This window comes from Arachis stenosperma, chromosome 10 (assembly GCF_014773155.1).
Source record: "Arachis stenosperma cultivar V10309 chromosome 10, arast.V10309.gnm1.PFL2, whole genome shotgun sequence".
NCBI classification, from domain to species: Eukaryota; Viridiplantae; Streptophyta; class Magnoliopsida; order Fabales; family Fabaceae; genus Arachis; species Arachis stenosperma.
This window is the reverse complement of record NC_080386.1, coordinates 124,233,799-124,257,068: the sequence shown is the minus strand read 5'-3', so window position 1 is coordinate 124,257,068 and position 23,270 is coordinate 124,233,799. Positions and strand designations below refer to the sequence as shown.

The following is a 23,270-nucleotide window of genomic DNA, read 5'->3' as shown; positions in this document are numbered from 1 at the left end:
AATTAGTAGTGCGCATTGGTTTCGGTTATGATATGAAAGGTCACAAAAAGATTTGAGACGAATCACCATTTTCTTTTGACGTGTATAAACAATAAGGAAAACAAAAACTACTAGTAGTAACATGATCTCTTTCCGAACATCGCTGTCTGTCTTCCTTTTTTTTTCCCGGCCAAGGAGAGAACATCACTAATTCTATTTATCATGAGTACAAGAATTGAAGACGCTGGAAAGAAAGTGAACTTTACCACTAATGATTTTACTTCTGTTAATTGTGGGATGATGTTTGTTGTGTCAAAATTTGTCCAAAGGAGCTCAGCGCTTGCTTTGGTTGGTATTAGTATTACCATTTCCCAACAGTACTTGATTGTCTATGGAAAGGCCAAAGATTTACGATTCGCTCAAGCATACTTTTCGAGAAATAGCCAGAGAATCCTGCTGGTGTTGCTGGTGGAGGAAAGTCTTCTTCAGGCATTGCAAACGGGCGAATCATCTTCTCCATTGTTTCTAATGTGAGATACGAACCTGTTCCCTGGAGCCTCTCCGGACCCATTATAGGCAGTGTGTGCTCCTGACGCAACGAAGTAGCCTCACAATCATTATTCTGCCAAGTATTTTAACACAACACACGTTAGTCACTGGATAAATCAGTTCACATTGTAGTATTCAATGATCTTCCTCATGTATAACAAGTTATTGATCGGAGACTTGCTATCATATCAAGTACCAACAAATAGAATAAGGAAATTGCAAGGAGCGGGATAAAATATTAAAGAAGCTTTTGGAATACTAGGATGTTATTAAGGCCTTTTGAATAACACTACTCACTTCTTTTTGGTGACTAGACAAGAAAGAACCAAACCAAAAAAGACTACTAATTTGATAGGAAGCTCTAGGAAAAAGATATCCATAAGGATCTTGAGCTTAATGGACATTGATTGAACCAGATTCCAGTACTACTTGTCCAAACATAGTAAAGAGCAATAGCAAGTGAGCAGCTCTAGTGCGAAATATACTTAATTTGATATGACTACCTCCAAGGGGGATAAATCAGCACCACGGCTGAAGGTCAGCTCTATGCGGTACCTTTTTGGATCTTCTAATGCCACCTGTGGTTTAAAAGTCAAGGTTCAGTAAATACATAAATAAATATGTAAATTATGCATCGCATTAACTCCAGTGATCCAGTTGTAATTGTCAAATTATTATTACTGCTCATGCTGAAATTATTGTATCTTTTAATTGGATAACTAGTAAAGTCATGTTTGGCAATATATTTGTTGCCTTTAACATCTCATGTGCATTGGGCGATTTCATATAATTATTCTAGATAACTCATTTGCAGTCAGCTGGGTTCCAGAGTGAACCATCATGTACATAGTTTAGTGGAACACTTAATCTAATGCCCAGCAAGTAAAACAGAAACAGATTAGAAATGCTAAACACAAACGGCCAAGATGATCTACCTCTGTGTTTTCAAACATTCTCAGAACAATCTGACTCATATAATCAAGCTCCCTTGTTTCACTTAGCCGCACTAGAGCATTATGGCAGACAAGAGACTCTTCTCCTTGAAGAGATTCATCCAAATTACAAAACCGAAGTACATTCATAAGTGAATGGATATGTGATTCCTGTCAACAATAAAGGCACAAGAAAGAGTACGGAAATTATTTGGGAGCAATTTTTGTGCAAATGGGCACATCATTTCTTATTAGTCCGTTTGGATGCATATTAGTTAGTATTTTGTAGGTCTACTTCTGCTTGAAATTTCAATACAATATGACAATTAAAACCAATTTCTATATAGAAGCTGTGTTATATTTGTTCTGTAAAAGTAGTGAACAACATTCGGTACATCAATACATATATACAACATACTATGAACCAAATACCTTCATTACAATGGATGTATAAAACAAGGGCTTCATATGAAACAAGATTAAGAATAATGGAAACAACAAAATTTTATAACAGTGAACTATCTATGGTAAATTGATGTATATTGCGACCATATAATAAAGGAAGAAGAATTGCTAGATATACAAGTGAAAATATACAATTGCACAAGCCAAAGATGAATTCGCCAAAATCTTAAGCTTTAAGCCTTTGAGCTTAGAAGGTGACCCTAGAATTATTTTGTTATATATCAGGCATGCATCCTTGCACAGTCCTTTGAACTTTAAGCCTGTCCTATGCAAAAAGCCCATTTTATCCTATACTTACATTTTAATTTATTATGGAGATTTGGGCATTGAGGAACGATTATACATATACAGCAAGCTATTGGTAAGGGCCAATTTTTTCTAGACAAAAGGTCACACTTATAAATCTTATTCGATATAATTGATCAGCGTATTCATCTCGATATATTTTTATAAGTAGAATTGAAGAAGTTCTAAATGCAATATAATTAAGCATATTGTTTACAAACATGATGAGATTTGGTATAAAATAATGACTGATTTTTGTTGATAACATGAAAAATGGCTTTACTTTTAACAAACTATCCTGGGCCAATATGATGAAAGTAATTTGGAATTTCAAAGGAGTTCTTGGTAAAATTTCAAAGAGTGGCTTTTGAATATATACATATTGAATTTAGATAACTAGTTAAGTTGTTATATTACCCTTCTTGAAACCCCTCAAAGTAGAGGGAAGGGAGAAAATTGATCTTCTGAGAGTTTTATGAGATGATAGACAACTCACTGATGTAAAGTATAGGCGTGTCCGCACGTGACGCTCAGGTGTCCTCACATTTGCATACCTGGCAGAAAATAAAACGATTAGAATACAGCATGAAAATGCACAAAATCATAGGAGGACCAGATATTAACTTTGGATCCAAACGATATTTGGTTTGTTCATCATCATCATCTTGATCTATGGGTGTTTCATTCATGGACAAAGTGTTGGAAGTGGTGGATCTTCGCGCTTCATCGTTCCTGTGATGAAGTTTTGACTTGGCCTCTGCATCTTCCTTTTCAGTTTTCATGCTTAATGTGTGATCATCTTGGTTTTTCTTTAGCTCAGCAACACTAATGGCTTCCTCTCGAGTGTTCCTCAGATCAATTAAAAGTTTTCCCAATAACCGACGAGCTACCTGGATGGAAACAGTAGGCATAAATATATCAACTACATCAAACCAAAGTAAAACTCATAAGAAGTCTTTAACAACTTCCAAAGTAAAATTCACAAGTCATTGGCTTTAGAAGCTGCCTATGAAGTTGTGATGTGAAGATAAGACAACGATTTATATTGCATTACATATTAATATCCTGTCCTTCACTAAAGAACAAAGCATATTAATGCTGATATTTTTTTCCTGTGCATCAGAAGATCCAAAGAAGGGCATCCGTTACTAGTCATGTATGGACTATACTTGTAACAGAATGAGCAGGATTATCATTAAGAGGTTGATGTAAAGATTATCACTAATTGTAACAAAATAGAGTATACTTGTAAAAAAAAGGAGCAGAATTATCCTCTATAGTTCATTTTGAAGATAAATGTAGAGGACATAGATTGATGTTTGTGGGTTGGACTTATACAACTCTTCTACTTGGCTTCTTCAAAAAATATAAAAATAAAAAATAAAAATGCCTCTCGTACTTTGCTATAATTTTCAGAATAAACAGAGAAACAAGATGAATAACATTAGACATTCCTTAAACCTAAATTTCCCTAGCCAATGTAGCAAGAAAAATTAAAATAACCACTTAAAAACTTATGTGAAATATATAACCTGGGAGATTCCTTATACAAAAGTTTACCTTTGAACCAATTTTCAGCTTTTGCTCTGGATTAATTCCATATTCATTTGGAATTACACCATCAGCAAGTGCCTGCAAATAGATCAGTAGAGGAATTAGCAAAGCAAAGAGAGTTGAACTCATCAGCTGAAATTGATACACAAGCAATTCTCATTGCCTTTTCCTACTATATATGACCTGCTAGATAGATTACACCACCTTATTGCATCCTATTGTAAACCATGTTAATAAACAAGAAATTTGAATTTAAGGACAAAGGATGGATCATTACACATATATAGCATGTCAATCATGTGCTTACATCATATAAAATCCTACACTATTCTTTAAAATGCACCATACACTTTGGAGGAGCCAAATCTATCAATTTGCATAAAATACATCTATGTACCTGAGCAACTTTGAAAAGCTCATCCAGTCCTTCTAGATTAAGATGGGCATTGTGCAACAGATCATATCTGTAACACATAAGCCAACATTAACTTACTACCAGAAAAGTGTAATGATAACTACATACTTAAATGGAGCCTTCAATCTATTGTTGATGCTCATAATGCTGCATTCTGTCACTAGTCACTACTTATTTTTACTGGGTTGGTTTACATTCTAACATCGGTTCAAGACAATACAAGAAATTCATTCAATTTTATTTGGATGTTGTCGATGACTTTTGATAGAGCACAGAGGCATTGATTTACTAAGAATTGCTATCATTAAACGTGAAAATCATATGCCTTGATTTGTGTTAGCTATTTTTACATCACTTTTGTCATATATACATATCCCAAATTAGTTCTCTAGTACAAATGATATCATCCAAGAACATGGAGGGTGAAAATGAAAGAAAAGATGGTTTGATACTATTATAGACATAAGGAACAGATTATACCTTAAGTTCCATTCATATGAAGAAATCTATAAACAAGCACCAAGGAAATGAAAGCCATGACAATAACCCTACTATTTATATTGATAAGAATTTTGGCAAGCACTCATGATCTACATCCACAATTGCAATGTTGCAAAATAATTGTAGAGTTGGACATGAGCCTTTTTTTTTGTCTGGATAAAAGGAAATACGGAAATAGATAAATTAGCATAAAAACATAAAATACGAGGGTACTCACTTGCATGAATCATAAACATCTGGAATCTGAGTAATATCAAAGCGCCTGTGCAAGTATAAACAATAATAAGTGGAGTTTATAACTAGCATACTCCTTCTTGCAAGAGTACATTTAAAAGTGTGGTTTATCCAATCCCACCTAACCATGTACTAACATGCAAGGTCAAATGCCATTGCTGTGAAGCATCTTACCCGGAAATTTAAACTATTAAATAAAGGCATCTAATAATTTATATCTACAGTATTAATGAAAGTAAACCAGAAATATTTCAGAGCATTTTAATTAATGAACGGACAGTTACAAGTTCCACATAATATCTCTTTTTTTCTTTCTTTTTTTCCCCTTTTTTTTTCAGTTGTACAACATTGCTACAAGAAACGAAAAAAGCATACTAGACTATTATAGATGAAAGGAGAAAAAAATTGATGAGATAATTTAATAGTGGATGCAATTAAGAGTAGTTTCATCTATAGAAAACAGAAGATATATATAAACTCAAATGTGACATCTTTTGGTATGTATGTAAACAACATTTGAATGGCAATCCATGTTTAACAGTGAATTGCTAATATCAGAAATCAAAGACATATACATCTGAGAGACAAGATTAAATCGATAAGGAAAATGCTTACTCCTTGCGTTCATTATACAACTCCCTTTCAAGCTTGTTCCACCGAGCATACATCAGTAGAAACCCCTCACTTCCACAAGGTAATCCAGCAGCTATACGATCAACATCCATATTTGTCTTGCCAAGAGCCGTTGCTTGGTCATAAGGAGTGTTTACATCATATAATCTTCTTTCTGCAAGTTTCTTATCTTCATCTTTTGCAAGTAGTCTTACTTGTTCAGTAACCTTCCTAGTCAACTTCACCTGTTTGTTATATATGCAAGGGCAAAACATTAATAATCATTACCACTTAGCTATTTTTCTAGAGTAGTTTTTAATTGCATTTCCACAAGAATATTTTTACAAGGAAGAAATTCAAGCATTAACTTCTTCTGAGAACAAGATCCTGGATAAATAGATTATAAAAGTACCCAACTTATTTTTTCTCAATTAGAGGAAGGAACTGAATAAGTTTGAACGAAAATAAATAAATAAATAAATATTTCTCAAGAGGATAGTGGGTACTCTTGCTGCACGGACTGAACAATCATTTATCTCAAGAGGAGACCATGTTGAAGGTCAGAGAAGGAGACAGACATAAGAATTCCATGGGTTTTGCTAAACAGCGGAGACCGGTTTATATACAATGAAAAGAAAATCTGTACATATTACATGATATGAACAATTAACTACTTTATCCTAATGGATCCTATGAGATTCAGAGATTGTAACTATTCCTACAATATCCTAACACATCCACAGATATTCTAACAATGTTAATTACCAAAAAACTACCAAACACTGTAACAGGATATATTGAGTAACTGAATTTCTGTTAGCTCTCATCCTACTTATAACAATTTTTCAGAGGAGGCTTGTGGGGAAAGTTGCATCAAGGGTAGAATAGTAGATTAGGTATTTGGCATATGAGTTGGTTATCCTAATCAAGCTGGCAGAGTTAGTTTCTCAAGTCATAACTCTCCTAATCTAGTTACAGAGTTTCCTAGCTCACTCTATTATCGCCCCTAAGGTCCTGCAAATCTCTCAAGTCATAATTTCGCTTTTGGAACTGCTTTGCTCAATAGGTCTGCAGGTTGCTGGTCAGTGGGAATGTGAGCACTAAAAGCTTCCCTTCCATTATCCTTTCTCTCACAAAGAATAGACTCAATTCCATGTGCTTGGTTCTATTGTGAAGGACTGGGTTGTCAGAGTAAACCACTACTCTAGATAAGCCCTAATAAGTTCAGCTGTAAGGTCTACCATGCTGCAATATTCTGCCTCAGTATTGGACCTTGCAACTGTGGTTTGCTTTCTATGAAGTATCTATATCCATCATCGAACAAGGGCTGGGCCCCAAAGCTCAGTGAAACAAGCTTTATAAGGGGTAAGCATTACAATGATGAAATGAAATAAAGAAAGCATGTTATAAGAATCAGATATCCTTAATTCAGAAGGTGCATTTCAGCCTCCCATCCAAATAACAAGAGAAGAGTTTATGCACCATGGCACTATTATATTTATAAAACCTTACCAACTTCGGAAGTAATTCTGATGCATTGGGTGGCAATCCAGCACCATCAACTGTCCAAGGAAATTCAGCTGATTCATCACTATCAGCTGTATTCGTACCAGAGGTAATAAGATCATACAACCGAGCCTACAAAAGTTTATTTAAGCCAATAAATAAAAAAAAATGTCACCCTGTGAAACAAAACACTTTAGAAACCAAATATTAGTAGTTTAGAAATTTCTATTTGAAACCTGCAGAATGGTCCCTTGTTTATTAGTTACTTTACAAGTAAACTTACATGAGACAAAGATCCAATGTTGGTCAACAGTATTAAATGAAAAATTCTGTGTTAGAAATTTTCTTAGTTGTGTGAGATTGGCAGCCACAAATGTCTAGATGTAGAAAGTGGAACATATAACTCAGCATAGAGATTACAAACCTTGGCTGCTTCCATTTCAATACTGGCATTTTCAAGCCCATCCAACATGGAGGAGTCCTTGCTAACGAGTGAAACCTGTAATAAAAATTACCATTTCAGGGAAAAATAGCAACACAAAAACCACACAGCACATTTTCCTCAAGGGGGAAAAACACAAACCAGGATTGGTGTTAGTTGCCCTTCTAGGTCAAGAAGACCTTTGGCAAATGCAGCAGCAGACATCTGTTTAAAGAAGCCATGTAAAAAATGACTCATGATGGCAAAGGACCCATCAGGAAAATTAGAAAGTAAGTCTAGACATCAAATACAAAGAAATAGCTAAAAGATGCAAGATATGGTTGGGTGGCGTGGTGAGTGCAACATATGGCATACCTGGACACGACCCTCATCAGAGCTGTAAATCTTAAGATCATGACGGTATGTACTATGAAGGCGAAGCAATCCCGTACCTTCACCTGCAATTTGAAACCAAAAAATGATTTTCCTTCATTATACATAGTAGAAACCACTGTAAAGTCAACAATGAATGATATAAAAATGCAAGACCATGTATGAAATTAATATTACATTGACTAAAATAAGATGAGCACAAATACCAGAATTTTTCATTACAAACATATTATGTTGGTATTGGTCTTAAGCAAGTGTGCACATACCACACAACCTATTGCGAAATTTGGAAAACTGAATGATGAGGACCCTTTGCAGAATTCACATGTACCATACCATAATCAAGCAACTTTTGACTAGGTAGAATCAGCTATAAAGATCAAATAATGCTAATGGACTAAATATGATCATTTCCAAGACCATCAGCATACTCCTGACCATTTGGGATCGGATTTAATTATATAAATTCGTGAAGCTTTGTATTTTACTTATGGAAAAGTTATGGATATGTTTAAATGAGTATGTTCTCTCTTTCACCATCATTGCCATCATAGCCGCCATCAACATGGCAGCCGCCACCATCATCATATGTACACACATATGGAGGGATTGATTGATACTAGCATAAGATTGCAAATGTCAAGTCTTGCAAACTTGATGCTTTAAACATCTAGTATTGGGCATAAGGGAGATAATTTTAATTCCCACATTGCTTAACGATAAAGCCAAGGTAGTATTTATAAACACCTGATCAATTCTATCCTGTTCAACCGACTTTCGAGATTAGTTAGATCTATGATGCTATAAGGATGACACAATTTCATGGGCTTGATGTGTGGACAATACAATACTCTCTCTTGGATAATGGGAACAACTAGAGTTGAATATTACACCACTCAGTCATAAAGACTATGATACCATGACATGAACTGTCTTTTTTTATTTTTTATTTTAAGTGAGTAGAGGCCTAAAAATGGTTCCAAGTAACACTAACAAGTACAATCGATTTGTCAGAAAAGAAGTTCTAAAGTGCTCTAAAAAAAATTAGTGCTGTTAAAGGAATGTTTTAGTATTCTTTTTCTAATTTTTTAAACTGAGTTAGAGGCTTAAAAAATGCTTCTTAGTTCCCAAGTACAATTGGTTAGTCAAAATAGAATTCTAAAATGCTCTAAGAAAAAGTCAGCGCTGTTAGAGGAATGTTTTATTATGCTTTTGTTCTAATATTTTCAACTGAGTTAGAGGCTTAAAAATGGTTCTAAGTTAACAAGTACAATCAGTTAGCCACAATAGAAGTTCTAAAGTGCTTTAAGAAAAATTCAGCGCTGTTAAAGGAATGTGTTTATTATGCTTACATGTTTTCCGATGGAAAAAGAAATTTTATTACGCTTACATCTTAAATGTATGACAAACAGAATTATAAAGCAGGGGTTTTGAAAGATGCTTGTTTATAAAGAATAAAATAATACTAACATGTAGAGAATAAAGACAAGTTATCTTAGAAAAACCAATTCACAAAATTAGCAAAGCTAATCTGTGCAGTTGCTTATGACCAAGAGTTCGCTATAACAGGAGAAAGACATTGCTGACTAGCAGAATATAAAGCTGGAGGACTGAATTGTTGTCACTAGTTATTTTCTATATGGACCATAGAAGGGGGTTATATTCTCAAATGGGACGATGAAGTGATTTGCAAAAATATTGGGTGTACCTGCAAATCGTGATTCGTGATATTGTTTCCTGGAAAACCACTATTTGTGATATCTGATTTAGGAAAATCACTAATAACTGACATGCAAACATTGATGCACATATATTTCTTTACATGTTTCTGAGAAATTGCTATTATTGATTTCTTGCCTCTCAAAGTCGATTTTTCCCATCCTATATTTATCAAAAATCCAACATTTCATTTTACGGAAATATGCCAGGGCCCATATTCGAAATGTTGAGCTGAATTTTGTAATATTTAGTTAAGAAAAAGATATTTGAATTTTACCTGGATACATTTTGTTTCGGAAATATCTTCCAAGTTCTTCAGCCTGTAACAAAGTAATTAAATAAATTACAGAACTGGGAAACTAAGATTATAACTGAAAACTTATTACTTATTAGTCACCAAAAAAAAGAAAACTGAAAACTTATTTTTCACAACAAAAGTAGTTATTCAAATTCTAAGACTAAGTAAAAGCATTTCTTTATTTTGTATGTCTATAAAGCAGAACCTGCTTTCTGCCAGCATGTGTAAGAACACCACCATATTTTAGAACCATAAGAGCTTCCGTGGGTCGTTCTTCAACTTCACCATTGCTGTTTGTCACTTTGACCCATTTTAGTGGCTTTAGTTGAACCTTCCTATATATGCCAGAGAAATGTCCTCCCTGATAATGTTAAGAAAGGGAAAAGGAATAAAATTTTAAAAACCCAAAAGTGCGTGAAATGAAATAATATTTAATTGAGAAAAGCATTGCTGCCCTTTAACTTGGGGGTTTTATAGTTGTCTTTTTTTCTTTTTCCCTTTTTTCCTATATGCAAAATGCTTTGGCATGTCATAGCTAATTGACAATATCTTGTGTTATACACAACAGTTAGCTTCATTAACTGTTGCATTAACTGTTGGAAGATGGATCTTTAGTCTGCCTTATTTTTGCCTAATCTTTAGCCAATTGGAGTTTCGGCTTCAGCCATCTTTTTTTTTTTTCTTTTGGGTGTCTAGCAATGAAGTTTCATTCCATTCACATTAATCAATATTACAAAAAAGATTCCTCCCTCTGAAGTTTGTGTATTCCACACCAAATGGGCCTGAAATTTCATTTAGCATCTACAATTGAAGTAAAAGTGTGACACAGAAGTTAATGGAGAGAAGTTGGTAAACATAATTTATGTTTCACAGATTCAAAGCTCACTTTTCAATAACTAGTTCATTCATAACACAAAGCATACTCATTAGTATAATAGGAGAAACGCTGTCAAGAAAATTAGTAACCTCCTCAAGGACTGCTTTAACTTGGCGAAGTTTTTCAGCATGCTCAACCTCTTCAGCATCACTGTCACTTTCTCGATCTGGTCTAAATATCATAAAACAACATTATACCTCCATTTGGTGACTAAAGCTCGTCGTCTAGATATATTTAAAGCATTTTACCCACAAACAACAGGGATCGGATTCCTTCATGAGTTTTTTTTAACCGAAATTCATTTTACTTTTCCTCCTTTTCGATTGTTATGCCAACTCGAAAGATTTTGAATCAATTGATTTAGAGAAAATCATTTTCAACATTATTACATATGCTACACATTGTACAAAATGAATCACATAATTTTAGGTAAACTATCTAAACTAATATAATAAAGTCCAATAACAACAGATATCATAACATTATAGACAAAAATAAAAGAGGGTCCATATACTAACTACAAAAAAAAAGAGGGTCCATACACTAACTACAAAAAAAAAAGAGGGTCCATATACTAACTGTCTTAGGGATTGTACGGTACGTGTCCTAGGACAATGGGGACAGAGACACAAAGACAATACAGTTGTATCTCTGTATTGCATTTGGTTATAGTAGACAGAACCCAAACCACTCCTCCATTCCATTCCCACTACCTTCAAACCCTTCACTCTTAAATCCTACCTTTTTAATCTCATCACTTCCATTTCCAATGCTCCATTCAAAAATGTAAGAGAGAAAAAGGGAGAGGCAGAGGAGAGAGAGAGAGAGAGAGAGAGAGAGAGAGAGAGAGAGAGAGAGAGAGAGAGAGAGAGAGAGAAGGAGAGGTGGAGGAAGAGGAGTAGGAGTAGGAGGAAGTCGAGAGGTGGAGGAAGGGTAAAGTGACAGAAGGTAGAGGAAAAGGTAAAGTGACAGAGTAGAGGCAAGGGAAGGATGTAGTGAAGAGAAAATGACATAGAGAAAGGATAAATTTCAGAATTATGAAGAAAGAGTGAGGACATGTTGGTCCAACACATTTTATTTAGTGCCTTTTCCCCTGTCTCTCCTGCTCCTGCCCCACCCCAGGAACACAAAATTTGTGTTCCTTCTATCCTGGGACACAAATGTTTGTCCTTCTGTGTCTGTCCCAAAAGCAAACAAGTTTTGTCCCTCTGTGTCTCTGTCCCCAGTGTCCTAGGACACAAACCAAACACACCCTTAATTTTCCTTTTCTCTTCCCACCAGAGCTTACAAGTGTCTATATTAGCTTCATGTGAAAAGGGAAAAAGAGAAGCTGGAGACACAATTGTTATTGTTCAAAGCAAAGTAAGGATTGATAAACATAGAAAGAAGTTTTGAGAATATAGATGGATCATGAGCATGAAACTGTAGAGAAGCCAACAAGATCAACATTGAAGTCTTTGTAGGTTAAATACCTAGTGCGAGGGACCAGCATTCGTGTGGCATCTAACAGCTCTTGCAGCTGAATAGCACTTTTAAGCTTTGCCTGTTAACATAAGATTATTTGATCATGTATGGCAGGTCATGAGTTCATGCGCTCAAATAAAACCAAAAGAATGTCACTAAAGTACTACAAAATAGCATTACCTCAGATCTAGGTCGGCCTCCATTGTATTTTATCATTATGTTCAACAGGCTTTCTTCAGTAACCTTTAACTTCACCTTCTGTTTAGGAGTTCTATCACCACTGCCAAAGGTTAAGAATATTTATATGTAGAAGATATCATGTTTAAGGAATCAAAGAAAAAGTAGAATAGAACATACTGGCGAATAACAGCAATTACGCAACGTAATTCTTCCGCGAGTCCAAAAGTGCCATTAATACCACTACCCTGACGAGTTAGTGACTCACAAGGAAGGAGTACTTCACTTACTTTCCATGGTAACGTTGGTGGAATGACAGAAGAAAGATGAGGTGCTTTTACATCTAATAACATCTTCCGCAGTACACAGGCAGCATCATCATAATACCTTGAGAAGCATCAAGGAAAAATGAACAATTTTTGCCAAGAAACAAACATAGAGAAACAATGTATCATAAAGAAAAGATAATATAGATTGTGAAACAATGAGAAAAGTTGTCATAATGCATGCAGTGCCTTTTTTTTTAGATTTTTCTCCCTTCTATTTTACAATATGACAACCTGTACAAGATTTTCAAATTTCTAATGCTTGTTACAGCACATATTGAAAATGGGATTCTTTAAGTAATTTTCATCACTATGTACTGCCTACAGCATACTAAACTAGAAAATTAGTAGGTTAGAAAGAATATCTAACATTCTTATGTAACTACTTATGATATTCATAAGCACAGTGTATAGGAGGCAGTGACCCATTTAAAGATTGCATTGACATAGATACCTCTTTCAATTTCTTCCCTCTGTGCAGCCATATTTTTGTTTTGCACAATGTTTATGGGTATGAGAGTCAGCCCCATTCTAAGGCCAAGGCAAATCACAAGCCTCAACATAGGCTTAGTGTTGCTTTCCAAACACCATCCAACAAGGGACTGATAGAAGTTAAAATCAATTATAAGCCTACTAAATTTCATGAATGCTTTTGCGTTGCATTTTTCTTTCTTCCTTTGACAAAAAGTTATGTTATACATGTTTTGTGATTGGCCCCACAACTATTGTTTTGATCAAAACTAATAGTTAACCACAATATAGAACATATTGGCCATCTACCAACTCCATTAATCAAATAATCTCAATGGAAGGTTTAAGAGATGCAATTGAAAGACATAAGCCAGTCATCAACTAGAAGCATACTGCCAATTGGAAGAACCACAGAATATACAGCTACAGAAGTTACTTGTGTGAGTTTTTAACAAAGCTCCAGCCATTCACATCGCAAACATAAGAACGTCCATTGCTTCTCAAAAGATCAAACCCACAAACCTGCACGCAAACGGAAATATTTATGGAAGGAACACAGAGGAAAAGAAACTTGCATGTTATCTTGCTACATAAAGAAACACCCATTTCAACTCTCATTGTTGAATTTTTTTATCAATTCTACATTATAGAAACATACCGATTGTCTGAATGCAATGCAAACCTCTCGAGCCATTTCCTTCTCAGCAGGAGTCAGTAACACTGGATACCTAACCTGCCGAATAAGAAAAAAAAGATACGTTGCATTACAAAGTAGTATATTTTGTCTACAAACCTACCTAATATCTGTAATGAAGGCAACCATTGCATGTTCACATTATCAAAGAACAAACACTAGCATTTACATAATGGCAACCAGAAAAAGGCCAATACCAAATAGAGGGCTATTACAGATAAGAAATTCTCTAAACCAAGGTTTTATCATTGCTTGCTTTTTTGAGGAAGTTGAAGGTCTAAAATAAAAATTACATCCTCTTTCTTTGTAGTTTAAAATGGGGATATTCACTCTCGGAATGTGAGAAATGAAGGAAAATGAATGTGGATAAGAGGATTCAACAGAGGTTACTGCCTCTTCACTCTCATCCAACTTCTTTGGGTATTGATTTAAATTATTTTTCCTCAAAATCCAGTCCCTTGGCTCACACACACAACCTTGTCCTCAACTTTGAAACCCATGATGGTGTGGAGATGGCTCCCCTCAATATTCCTTTGAAATTATTCCACCTGTCACAGCAACTCATACGCCAAATTGTCCATTTTTATGATATTTGTGGCCCCACCAGTTCAAAAGCTTGTGACAAGATACCTCTTCCTCCTTATTTCTTGTTGCTCCTTGTATTCCATGCTTCTTATATGTATCCAGATCTTCTGGATTGAGAGCTTCAATACTAATTGAAAGAACTAGCTCAAAATATTTAAGAGATCCCTCCCTCTTCTAGTGTTTCATTTGGGAAACCACACTTGCACCACGTTTTGGTACACCTTAAGATATACACCTTCCGTTTTTAGAAAATAGTGCACATTTATTATATTTGATTCTCCTCATCATATTCACTTTTATATATATAAATGAGAGGTATACATAAAAGGTGTATCAAAAAAGTGGTTCAAATAACACAATTTGTTTCATTTTATCTCAACTAATGCCTCTCTCCTCTCATAACACCCTCTTTTATACATTTTCTGGATATTAAGTAACTGTGATTCCTAATTTCTTAAGACCATTAATTATACACCTAATTCCTTTTATTGTAGAAAGGGTACATCTGATTCGATTACTGGCTACATGATTGGAGGCACCTGAATCAATTATCAAAGAATTTGGATTATAAGTAGAATGAGATTCAAATTATAAGTTGTCCATGAGAGAAATCGAGGTGATATGGATCTGAGTTTTCTTGGCTGCTTCTTATTAAAGATACTCCTAAAACTCAACACATTATAAGACCATTGACAGACTTAGACAAAGGACTCTTGCAACAAAAAGCAATAAACTACAAAGGTAGGATTTGAATCACTAGCCACTTGAAAAAGAACCAGGCAGCAGCTAAAAGAGGTTTGGTAAGTGGCACATGAGCTAAACATGTTGACAAGATATTCTAGCAAAAAAGCATCAATGATGACAACTCAAACAATGGCACTTGAAACATTAGCGGATCTGGACAGTCTAAACAAGGTTCTAGCTCACTTGGACAAATGAGGGAGTTAGGACTAGGAACCTAACGTAACAGGAGCAGCTGCTTGTTGCGCTAGATGAATCTGAACCCTACCTCAAACATCAATTCAATGCAGAATAGAGTGTAAATTGTGGTGAATCAATTACGGAGAGAACTCCCAGGATTTGAAACTCATACATTGATTGTGTAATTACAACCTCCAACAGAAGAAGGAAGCAATAGTATGATAAAATAAGAGAAGATTCCTAAATGATTTTTACACTTTTCTAATTGATATCATAAATTTAGAAAACAATTTGAAATTTCTTCAAATCTCAATCTCCAACATAATATTAGATAAAATAAATCAAATGAACCATAATATAGTTCTGCTAAGAAAATGGCAAACATCATAAACTACAAATTATTCATTTTGTTGGCAATCATGGGAGAGATATCAAGCACGGTTTTTATTCACTTCATGGTAAGCATATTTATAATACACACAAATATAGAAGCTTTAAAGTTGCCAAATTTTAAACCAAAAGGTTGACTTTAGAGTTTAGACTGTAAATGATATGATGACAAGCCAAGAAGACAAAAGTCTACCCTTAGATGGAAAAAGAAGAGAATGTACTATTTTGCACACTACTCACTTCCTTCCCGTCAGGATTTCTCATAACAACACCATCAACAACGGGGGACTTCCTTGCCTCAGCATGAGCATATTCAGGACCTACTGTATAAACCTACAATCATTTTGTTAACATTCTCATATACCACTTTAATATGTTGGAAGATATGAAGAAAGTTGTAATTATTAGAAACAATCCAAATATATTTAAAGTTATGTATTTCTTGGTTTTTCCAAGGTAAAAAAAAAAAAAAAAAGCAGCACAATCTCAAAACTGCCAAACCTTAACATCTGTCCCTCCAGTTGGCATGAATTCCTCATAAATATATGAGCCTTCACGCCTCACTCTTCTCACCTCCGGATGGAACTCGCTGGACCTGTTGCCAACCTAAGATCATGTAATACCCAAAACAGAGACCAAGTTGTTCATTATATTTCAATCAAACAACTCAAAAAGAATGGGAAATCAGAAGCTGTGAAAAACTTGTTGAAGAATCAACTCACTCGAAGACCAAACAGTTATAATGCCAAAATGTGTTTTGGACTTTTTATAGCAAATCACTACATGCTTTCTTAAGAATTAGTGCAATAAAATCAAGCAGGATACCACATGAAAATTCCAAGCAAGTTATCTTACCCTCCTTATAATAGACTAAGCTAATGCATATTACATTGATTGAGCTAATTTTCTTTTGTTATCTATGTGCATAACTAAACGAAAAAAGGCCAGTCACATAATTTCCAGAGAGACCGGCATAATGGAATTTCCTAGAGACTAAAGTTACTAAGTTACACCGTCACAAATTAGGGAGAATCAAGTGTCAGCCAAAAGCTTACCTTCCTAAATAATTCCTTCATACCTCCACCTGCTGAACTGGGATAGTATATCATTATATGGTGGTTGTCAGCTTCACAAAGGCATAAAAAACAGCTATTACCACATTGAAGAAAATACATCAGCAAGTGCATATAGGTAGAGAGAAAGAGTGTCTATCAGACTATCAGTGGCTTATTGTGGTAATGTGAGAAGAATAAATCATAACCATTGATAAGAATTATAAGATCAAGATTATAACATAATGTCATGTGACTATTTTAAGTAGTTATATGGGTTTCATATATTTTCTATATTGACTGTACATGTAAAAAGTAAAACGAATCATGTGAGAGGAGTATATTTTTGAGAAAAATGAGGAACATATCACAAGAGATGGATCATGTATATACCTAACAAGAACCAATAGTGGACTTCCTTTAAGGTAGAGGAGCTAACTCCCATTTACCCACTGCTCAAGAGCCAATATCTCATCAATCATGGATTATCTTAGTTTATATCACTATCAAGTATCAACTGACATTTTGAAAATACTATCCTAAACCAAGAAACGGCCAGCATGCTAGAAGTTGGAGATACTTACATTCTCAGTTGGTGTGTCACATTCTCACACCACCCTTCGAAAGAGGGTTTTCACCAGGATCAGCCCCATTCAGGCCTTTACTGTTTTTAAAATTATCCGAATAACTGTCTAGTTCATCATTGTTTTCAAGCCCCTGTTCTGCAATATTTTTGTTTTAGTTTCTTTCTATAAGTTTAACAAGGCGTATGTGTGTGTGAAATGCTTTCCGCAATAGTGGAGTATCTTATTTGAATCCCATGCATTGAACGTTACCCTATTTTTGTGGTTTTCCCACAACCACGTTATATGTCTCCTGATTCATATGCATTCTCTGTAAACCCCCACAATAACTTTAAAAAATAAGTGGAAAGGACAACCTTGCCTCGTCAACTTCAAAAAATCTTCGGTTTAGTAGTCAAAGAATTTCAGATCATCTAAATAATTGTGGATAGAACTCCTAATGGGACTAAAGCCCTGTAGGAGAAACCATCAGTTGTGATACTGTGACAATATGTTGAATCAACAACTTTGGTGAATCACAAAGCTTCTAAACCTGCCATTCTTTCTAGAAAAGAGTCAAGTCAGTTTGCATAATCAATGGTTGAATGATTTAGTGTAAAAAAATACAGTCTGGTACACAAGCATCCCGCGTTATCACAGGGTCTAGAGCAGGGCCGCACCCAAAGGGTGTAATGCAGGCAGTTTGACTTAATAATTGCATAAGTGGCTGATTTCTAGGCTTGAACCTGTGATCTTGAGGTCACACAAAGACAGCTTAACCACTGCTCCAAGGCTCCCCTTTGATCGTTTAATTAGAGTCGGCCCCCAAATTCGCCATGCTAGAACAATTTGATCATGATATGACTACCTTTTTTACTAAGGCCAACTCTATTGTTGAGGAGGGGAAAATTTTTCTGTAAGCTAGTACACTCAGGTATAATTGCAAAATTGGTTGATACTATGTGCTACCAGTTCCTCATGCCATGTGTCCACATTAGCTCCTAAGAAATTCCTTGAATAGAGAATTTAGTTACTTGATTACTTTGAGCTCCTTCACTCCCAATAGACGATAATATAATTCAACCAGTCGAAACTTATATGGTGTACTTAGGAAATTGTAGCAAACTTTGAGATTGGGAAAAATATGGAGCTTGAGGCAGATGTTGAGGTTGTCTCTAGTGTACTTATTGCAAAAGAATATAGCATAGTTAAGAACCTGGCCATTCACTTAATGGGTTTCCTACAATGTCTGTTAATATTTCTCAGTCCAAAAAAGAACTAAAATCAAGATTTCAGTGGCAATTTATTTGAAGTATCTATAATTGAAGGTAAAACAAACTCCTAGCAGTACCATAGTCTTGGCAACTCAACAATTACATGTATCATTATAGTTTCTGGATTATTGATTATGGTATCTCTAATTATGTTGCCAGTATCTTTTCATAGATCCCCTCATTCCATTACATTAACTAATAATTCTAAGATTGTTGAAAGCAACTGGCCTTGTATCTCAATCACGATCTATGACTCCAGAATCAGTTTTCATTTATTCCTCCTTTTGAATCCAATCTCATAGTCACATTAATCAAAATCCAATTATTAACATCCAATGCTAATTCTTTGGACATACAGGATCATGGTTGAAGCAGGAAACAAATTGCCTGGCCTTTATTTCCTTAGACATCTTCTGTGGTTTGCACTATTTTTCAATCTCCTAGTCTTCTTCACTTACAGTTGGGACATCCAGGTTTGTCAGAACCTCAACACATAAGATTCTTAGTCTTGTTAAAATAAAGCAATTGAACTTTTAATCATGACAAAAGCATATGCCAGCATCTTTTGAAGTTAAAAATAAAATGTCTCCTTTTTCTGTTGCTCATTGCTATATATGAGGACCGAGTTGTGGGTATACTTCATGATAAAGTGTTTTTTTCACCATAATATCTAAGCATTCACAGGTACTTCAAATGAACGGATGTTAACTATTTTGGTATCTGCCTCATTTTACTCTCAAATTCAAATCAATTCAGTCATAAGTGATATAGTGTACACACACACACACACACAGAGGGGGGAAAAAAAAACCTTACCATCAATAGGCTTCTCCACAAATGGCTTCCAAAAACGCACACCATGAACCTCAACAAAATCTTCTTCCTCAACAAAGTAATCCAGCTGTTCATGTGGACTTTCCCTAATTACAAGGGCGTATCTTGGAACAGGGATTCCAAACATTTCCAGACGCTTGACACAAAATAGAATATAAAAAACTGTCTAATTAGCAAGCAACATATAGCGGTTTGGCTGTAATATACACAGATAGTACTTTCACTGTGTTTACATGAAGTGGGGAGGGGCAGTGTAGGCAGAATAACAAACAGACCAGTCCAAGACACAAACAACACATAGTTTTCGGATTAATGCATACAGCCATACAGGTCAGGCCTTAACTTGAAATCCAAGCCAGATTTTTTAAGAAAACAAGGTTTACTACGTTGGCTATTATAACATTTTCTTATGTGGATATGTAAATAATCAAACAACTAAAATATCTGTGCAGTTAACGAAGCTGGATTGATCGAGCAGTTAGCTCATTCGTCCACTTAAGTAAGCGTCAGGACTTTGAATCCTGCCTTGTGTATGTAGCAACCCGTTGGCTAGTGGCAAACCCTTAATGGAACTCCGATCCACGGATTAGTCCTTAGCCTGCCAAGTTGGGGGATACTATGGAAAACCAATATATATATATATATATATATATATATATATATGCAGCTAGACTGATGGTCCATTTTCCCTATATTTTTATAAGGACAAGACTTAGAGGTACACAGCACGTTACAGAGCACTACAAAATTCTTCATTTATATCATTTTTTGGAGATGTGCAATAATTAATATTTTTCTTTTCATAGAACTAAGCAAAATAAAGAAAGAAATTGATTAAACTTACTTCATATACTTTCCTTCGGTCATGAAGAAGGTGTTGGGGCTCCAGTTCATTTACTAGAAAGGGTCTGGATCACGATGCAAGAGTAGGTTAAGATATATATATATATATATCACGATGCAAGAGTAGGTTAAGATTTAAACTGGCATCCTTAGCCTAGAAAATCAAAATTGCTACCACATCAAATAACAAAAAACATCCTGAGAATATTCACACATGATAGGTCATTAAATGTAATCAGCAAAAAGTAGCTTACTACTTCTATTTTACCACATGAAATTCTATAAGTCATCTTTGCACAATTTCAGCATTTACATTGATATTAGATATGCCATGAATTCACTGCTTATTTCTAATTTAAAATGCACGATTTTTCACTAATATTCAGTTTGACATCCCACAAAAAGTTGGAGAAATGCTTATTAGTGAAAAGATGGTATAATCTCCTCTTAGATGGTTTAATGGGAGAAGAAAGAGTATCCAGCCAGGAGAGTAGACCAGATGAGTGATAATCCAGTGGTTAGAAGCAAAAGAAGATCTAAGAAAACTATGAAGGTAGCTATAAGAAGAGATCTAAGCATAAATGAGTTTACTCCAAATAGAAGCTTTTGCACCCTATATAGCCAAACCCACCTAATGAGATAAGAATGTTGTTTGTTGTAGTTATTGTATTCAATTTCATATTCCATCTCCAAGTTAAAACATAACTCTCATTTGAGAACCAACCCAACCCATCATCCTTCATTGTATCTTCTCGTGATGTCCATAAATTTTTCTTTAATGGAAGAATAACATAATAATAGAAAAAATAAAGGAAAGTTCATGTGGGGAGACATCAATAAAATTGTCCTCAAACAAGAAAAATGAAAATGAACAAAATCAAAAGTAAAAAAAAAAAATGCAGCAAAACAGTTCAAACTGTTAAAGATTCACATCAGTAATAAATTCATTCAAATACTCATGAATAGAGCACAAAAGTAAATTAGATACGAAAACAAAAAAGCACAAAAGTAAAGGTAAAGCTAAACTTATGTGGATGCCCTCGGCCTCAACCAACTACACCAGAATACAATTAAAAAAGTGATTGTCAAGAAGCTAGTGTACCAGTATGGTCATATTGCATACATCAGCAGCGTTTAATCCAGAACATCTTTTAGTTGCGGAAACTAAAAGATGGATGGACTTACACTATATAGGAGGTGATGAATAAAAATTAAATATGACACATCAAGTGAAGTTGATAGATGAACAAGCTTACTTCCTTAAAGCAGCATATGCTTCAGCCTTTTCGAGGGGATATCCAGAAGAATAGAATGCAATCAAACAATCACATATTGGCCAGCTGAAATATGAACATATTTAAACTTCAGTATTTTTAAGGCATGACCCTAAATTCTAAACACCCACAAGGTTGACAACAATAAAATAGTTCAGCTATAACTTGGATGTTTCCATGTGTAAATACAATTCATGCTGTCGCAGCATAACCAGCGGAATCCTAAGCTTATGGTCGAAATGAGAGTTAAAATGTTTCAGTTGGCTCTCTAGAGCAACACTATTACATCATTCTCCACCCGTCTCAACTCTCGAGCACAAGAAATCAGATACGTTGACAAACAATATGACAAAAGTTTTCACATACGGCAGAAAAATAAATAAAAAATCTGTTGCTTGCCCCTCCCTTCCCCGTGGCCCAAAAGAAGGAAAAAAAAGGCCAAAAAAGAGAACATTTTCTCCATGTATAACTTTTCGTATGGATGGATGCAAGGCAAGGGAACGTAACACAGTGGACAAAAAATTAAATTCCTTTGATGCGTTGGAATAAAAGAAGGTACACGATTTGCATACGTGTAACTTACGGAAGTAAAGAAGAACAGCGAATACTATTTTAAATGTAACAGTGCAAAACATATTTCCGTTCTAAGACACTGAGATTTACCATACCTCTCTATTGGTTCTTCAAGAATCACCTTGTCCCCGAAATGTATAACCTAAAATACAGAGAAAAAATCAAAATAATGTAGAATAAAACTCCAAAAAAAGAGAATAGTGCTCAACTGATATTTTTAAATTTTCAGCCAATAAAATACGAACAAATATCGAAAACAATAACAAAAAGGTGACATAAGAAAAGGCGAAATTCAAAAGAAAACTAGAAAGCATCACCTATTACACATTTTTTGTGCATTAAAAGAAATCAAACAATCCAAACTTTGCTGTTTCCAAATTGAATAACAAGCCAAAAATGAGAACTGGAAAACACGAACCTCGAATTCACCAAATGCGTGTAATCTATCAAAAATCTGCCCCATAGGTGCCGATAAAACCTGCAAATGCATGATCCGAAAATGAGAAATGGAAAACGGAGACACACCGCAGAAAATCTCGCACATTCTTCCGACGAGTCTCCGTTACAGAACATCGGAAAAAAAAATCCAAAACCAGAAGACGAAAATAGAAAAGTAACGGCGAAAAAGAGGGAACCTCGAAGCCACATTTCACCTTCTTTTCCATCACGCAGACGCCAACTGTGATCTTCTTCTCCGACTCCGCCATAGCTCACCGAAACTGAAATTCTTCTGCTCCTTCGACCTCACGCTCTTTGTGATTTCAGTATTTCACTCTTCTTCGCAATTTTTCTTTTCTCTTTTTTTGACTTATATTTTTTTTCAGTAGTTTACGGAGTCTGCTGCAAAGTTCAATGGCGCGAAGGAGAGAGTCGTAACTGAAAGCGCGCACTCATTTTGATGAGAGAGAAATGCACGCGCTCACGCGCGCGGGAGAGAGCGCGTGATAGCGAAAAAGACGGAAACCGTTGAATGCTGCAGTGCGACTCGGTTAAGAAGTGGAGAGGCAGATCAATTACTGGGTTTTTAAAACCAAGGCTAACCAATTTAGGTTCTTCCAGCTACAGTCTATTTAAATAAGTTTAAATTTT

General features: G+C 35.1%; 1 protein-coding gene across 7 annotated transcripts; it reads right to left on the bottom strand.

The window, feature by feature from the left end:
- Window positions 1-23,146, bottom strand: LOC130955109 (inositol hexakisphosphate and diphosphoinositol-pentakisphosphate kinase VIP2-like). 7 transcript variants are annotated; one of them, XM_057881897.1, is made up of 30 exons: window positions 22,817-23,142; window positions 22,600-22,659; window positions 22,277-22,323; window positions 21,591-21,674; window positions 20,336-20,399; window positions 19,474-19,627; window positions 16,824-16,894; window positions 16,270-16,374; window positions 16,009-16,101; window positions 13,837-13,911; window positions 13,615-13,700; window positions 12,562-12,768; window positions 12,385-12,484; window positions 12,213-12,283; window positions 10,830-10,911; window positions 10,069-10,224; window positions 9,843-9,885; window positions 7,829-7,911; window positions 7,616-7,678; window positions 7,457-7,531; window positions 7,039-7,164; window positions 5,530-5,771; window positions 4,898-4,942; window positions 4,162-4,228; window positions 3,771-3,842; window positions 2,835-3,100; window positions 2,707-2,764; window positions 1,464-1,631; window positions 1,032-1,106; window positions 1-601 (listed from the first exon to the last, which is right to left on the bottom strand). In XM_057881897.1, exons 1-30 carry the CDS (start codon window positions 22,886-22,888, stop codon window positions 341-343), a joined length of 3,171 nt encoding a protein of 1,056 aa, XP_057737880.1. In that variant the 5' UTR covers window positions 22,889-23,142; the 3' UTR covers window positions 1-340. The 7 variants fall into 7 exon arrangements, 6 of the variants coding, with proteins under 6 accessions (XP_057737880.1, XP_057737881.1, XP_057737882.1 ...); XM_057881898.1 differs by having other exon boundaries at window positions 22,835-23,142; XR_009076599.1 differs by having other exon boundaries at window positions 439-601; window positions 2,628-2,764; window positions 22,817-23,146.
- Between the last annotated feature and the right edge of the window lie 124 nt (window positions 23,147-23,270).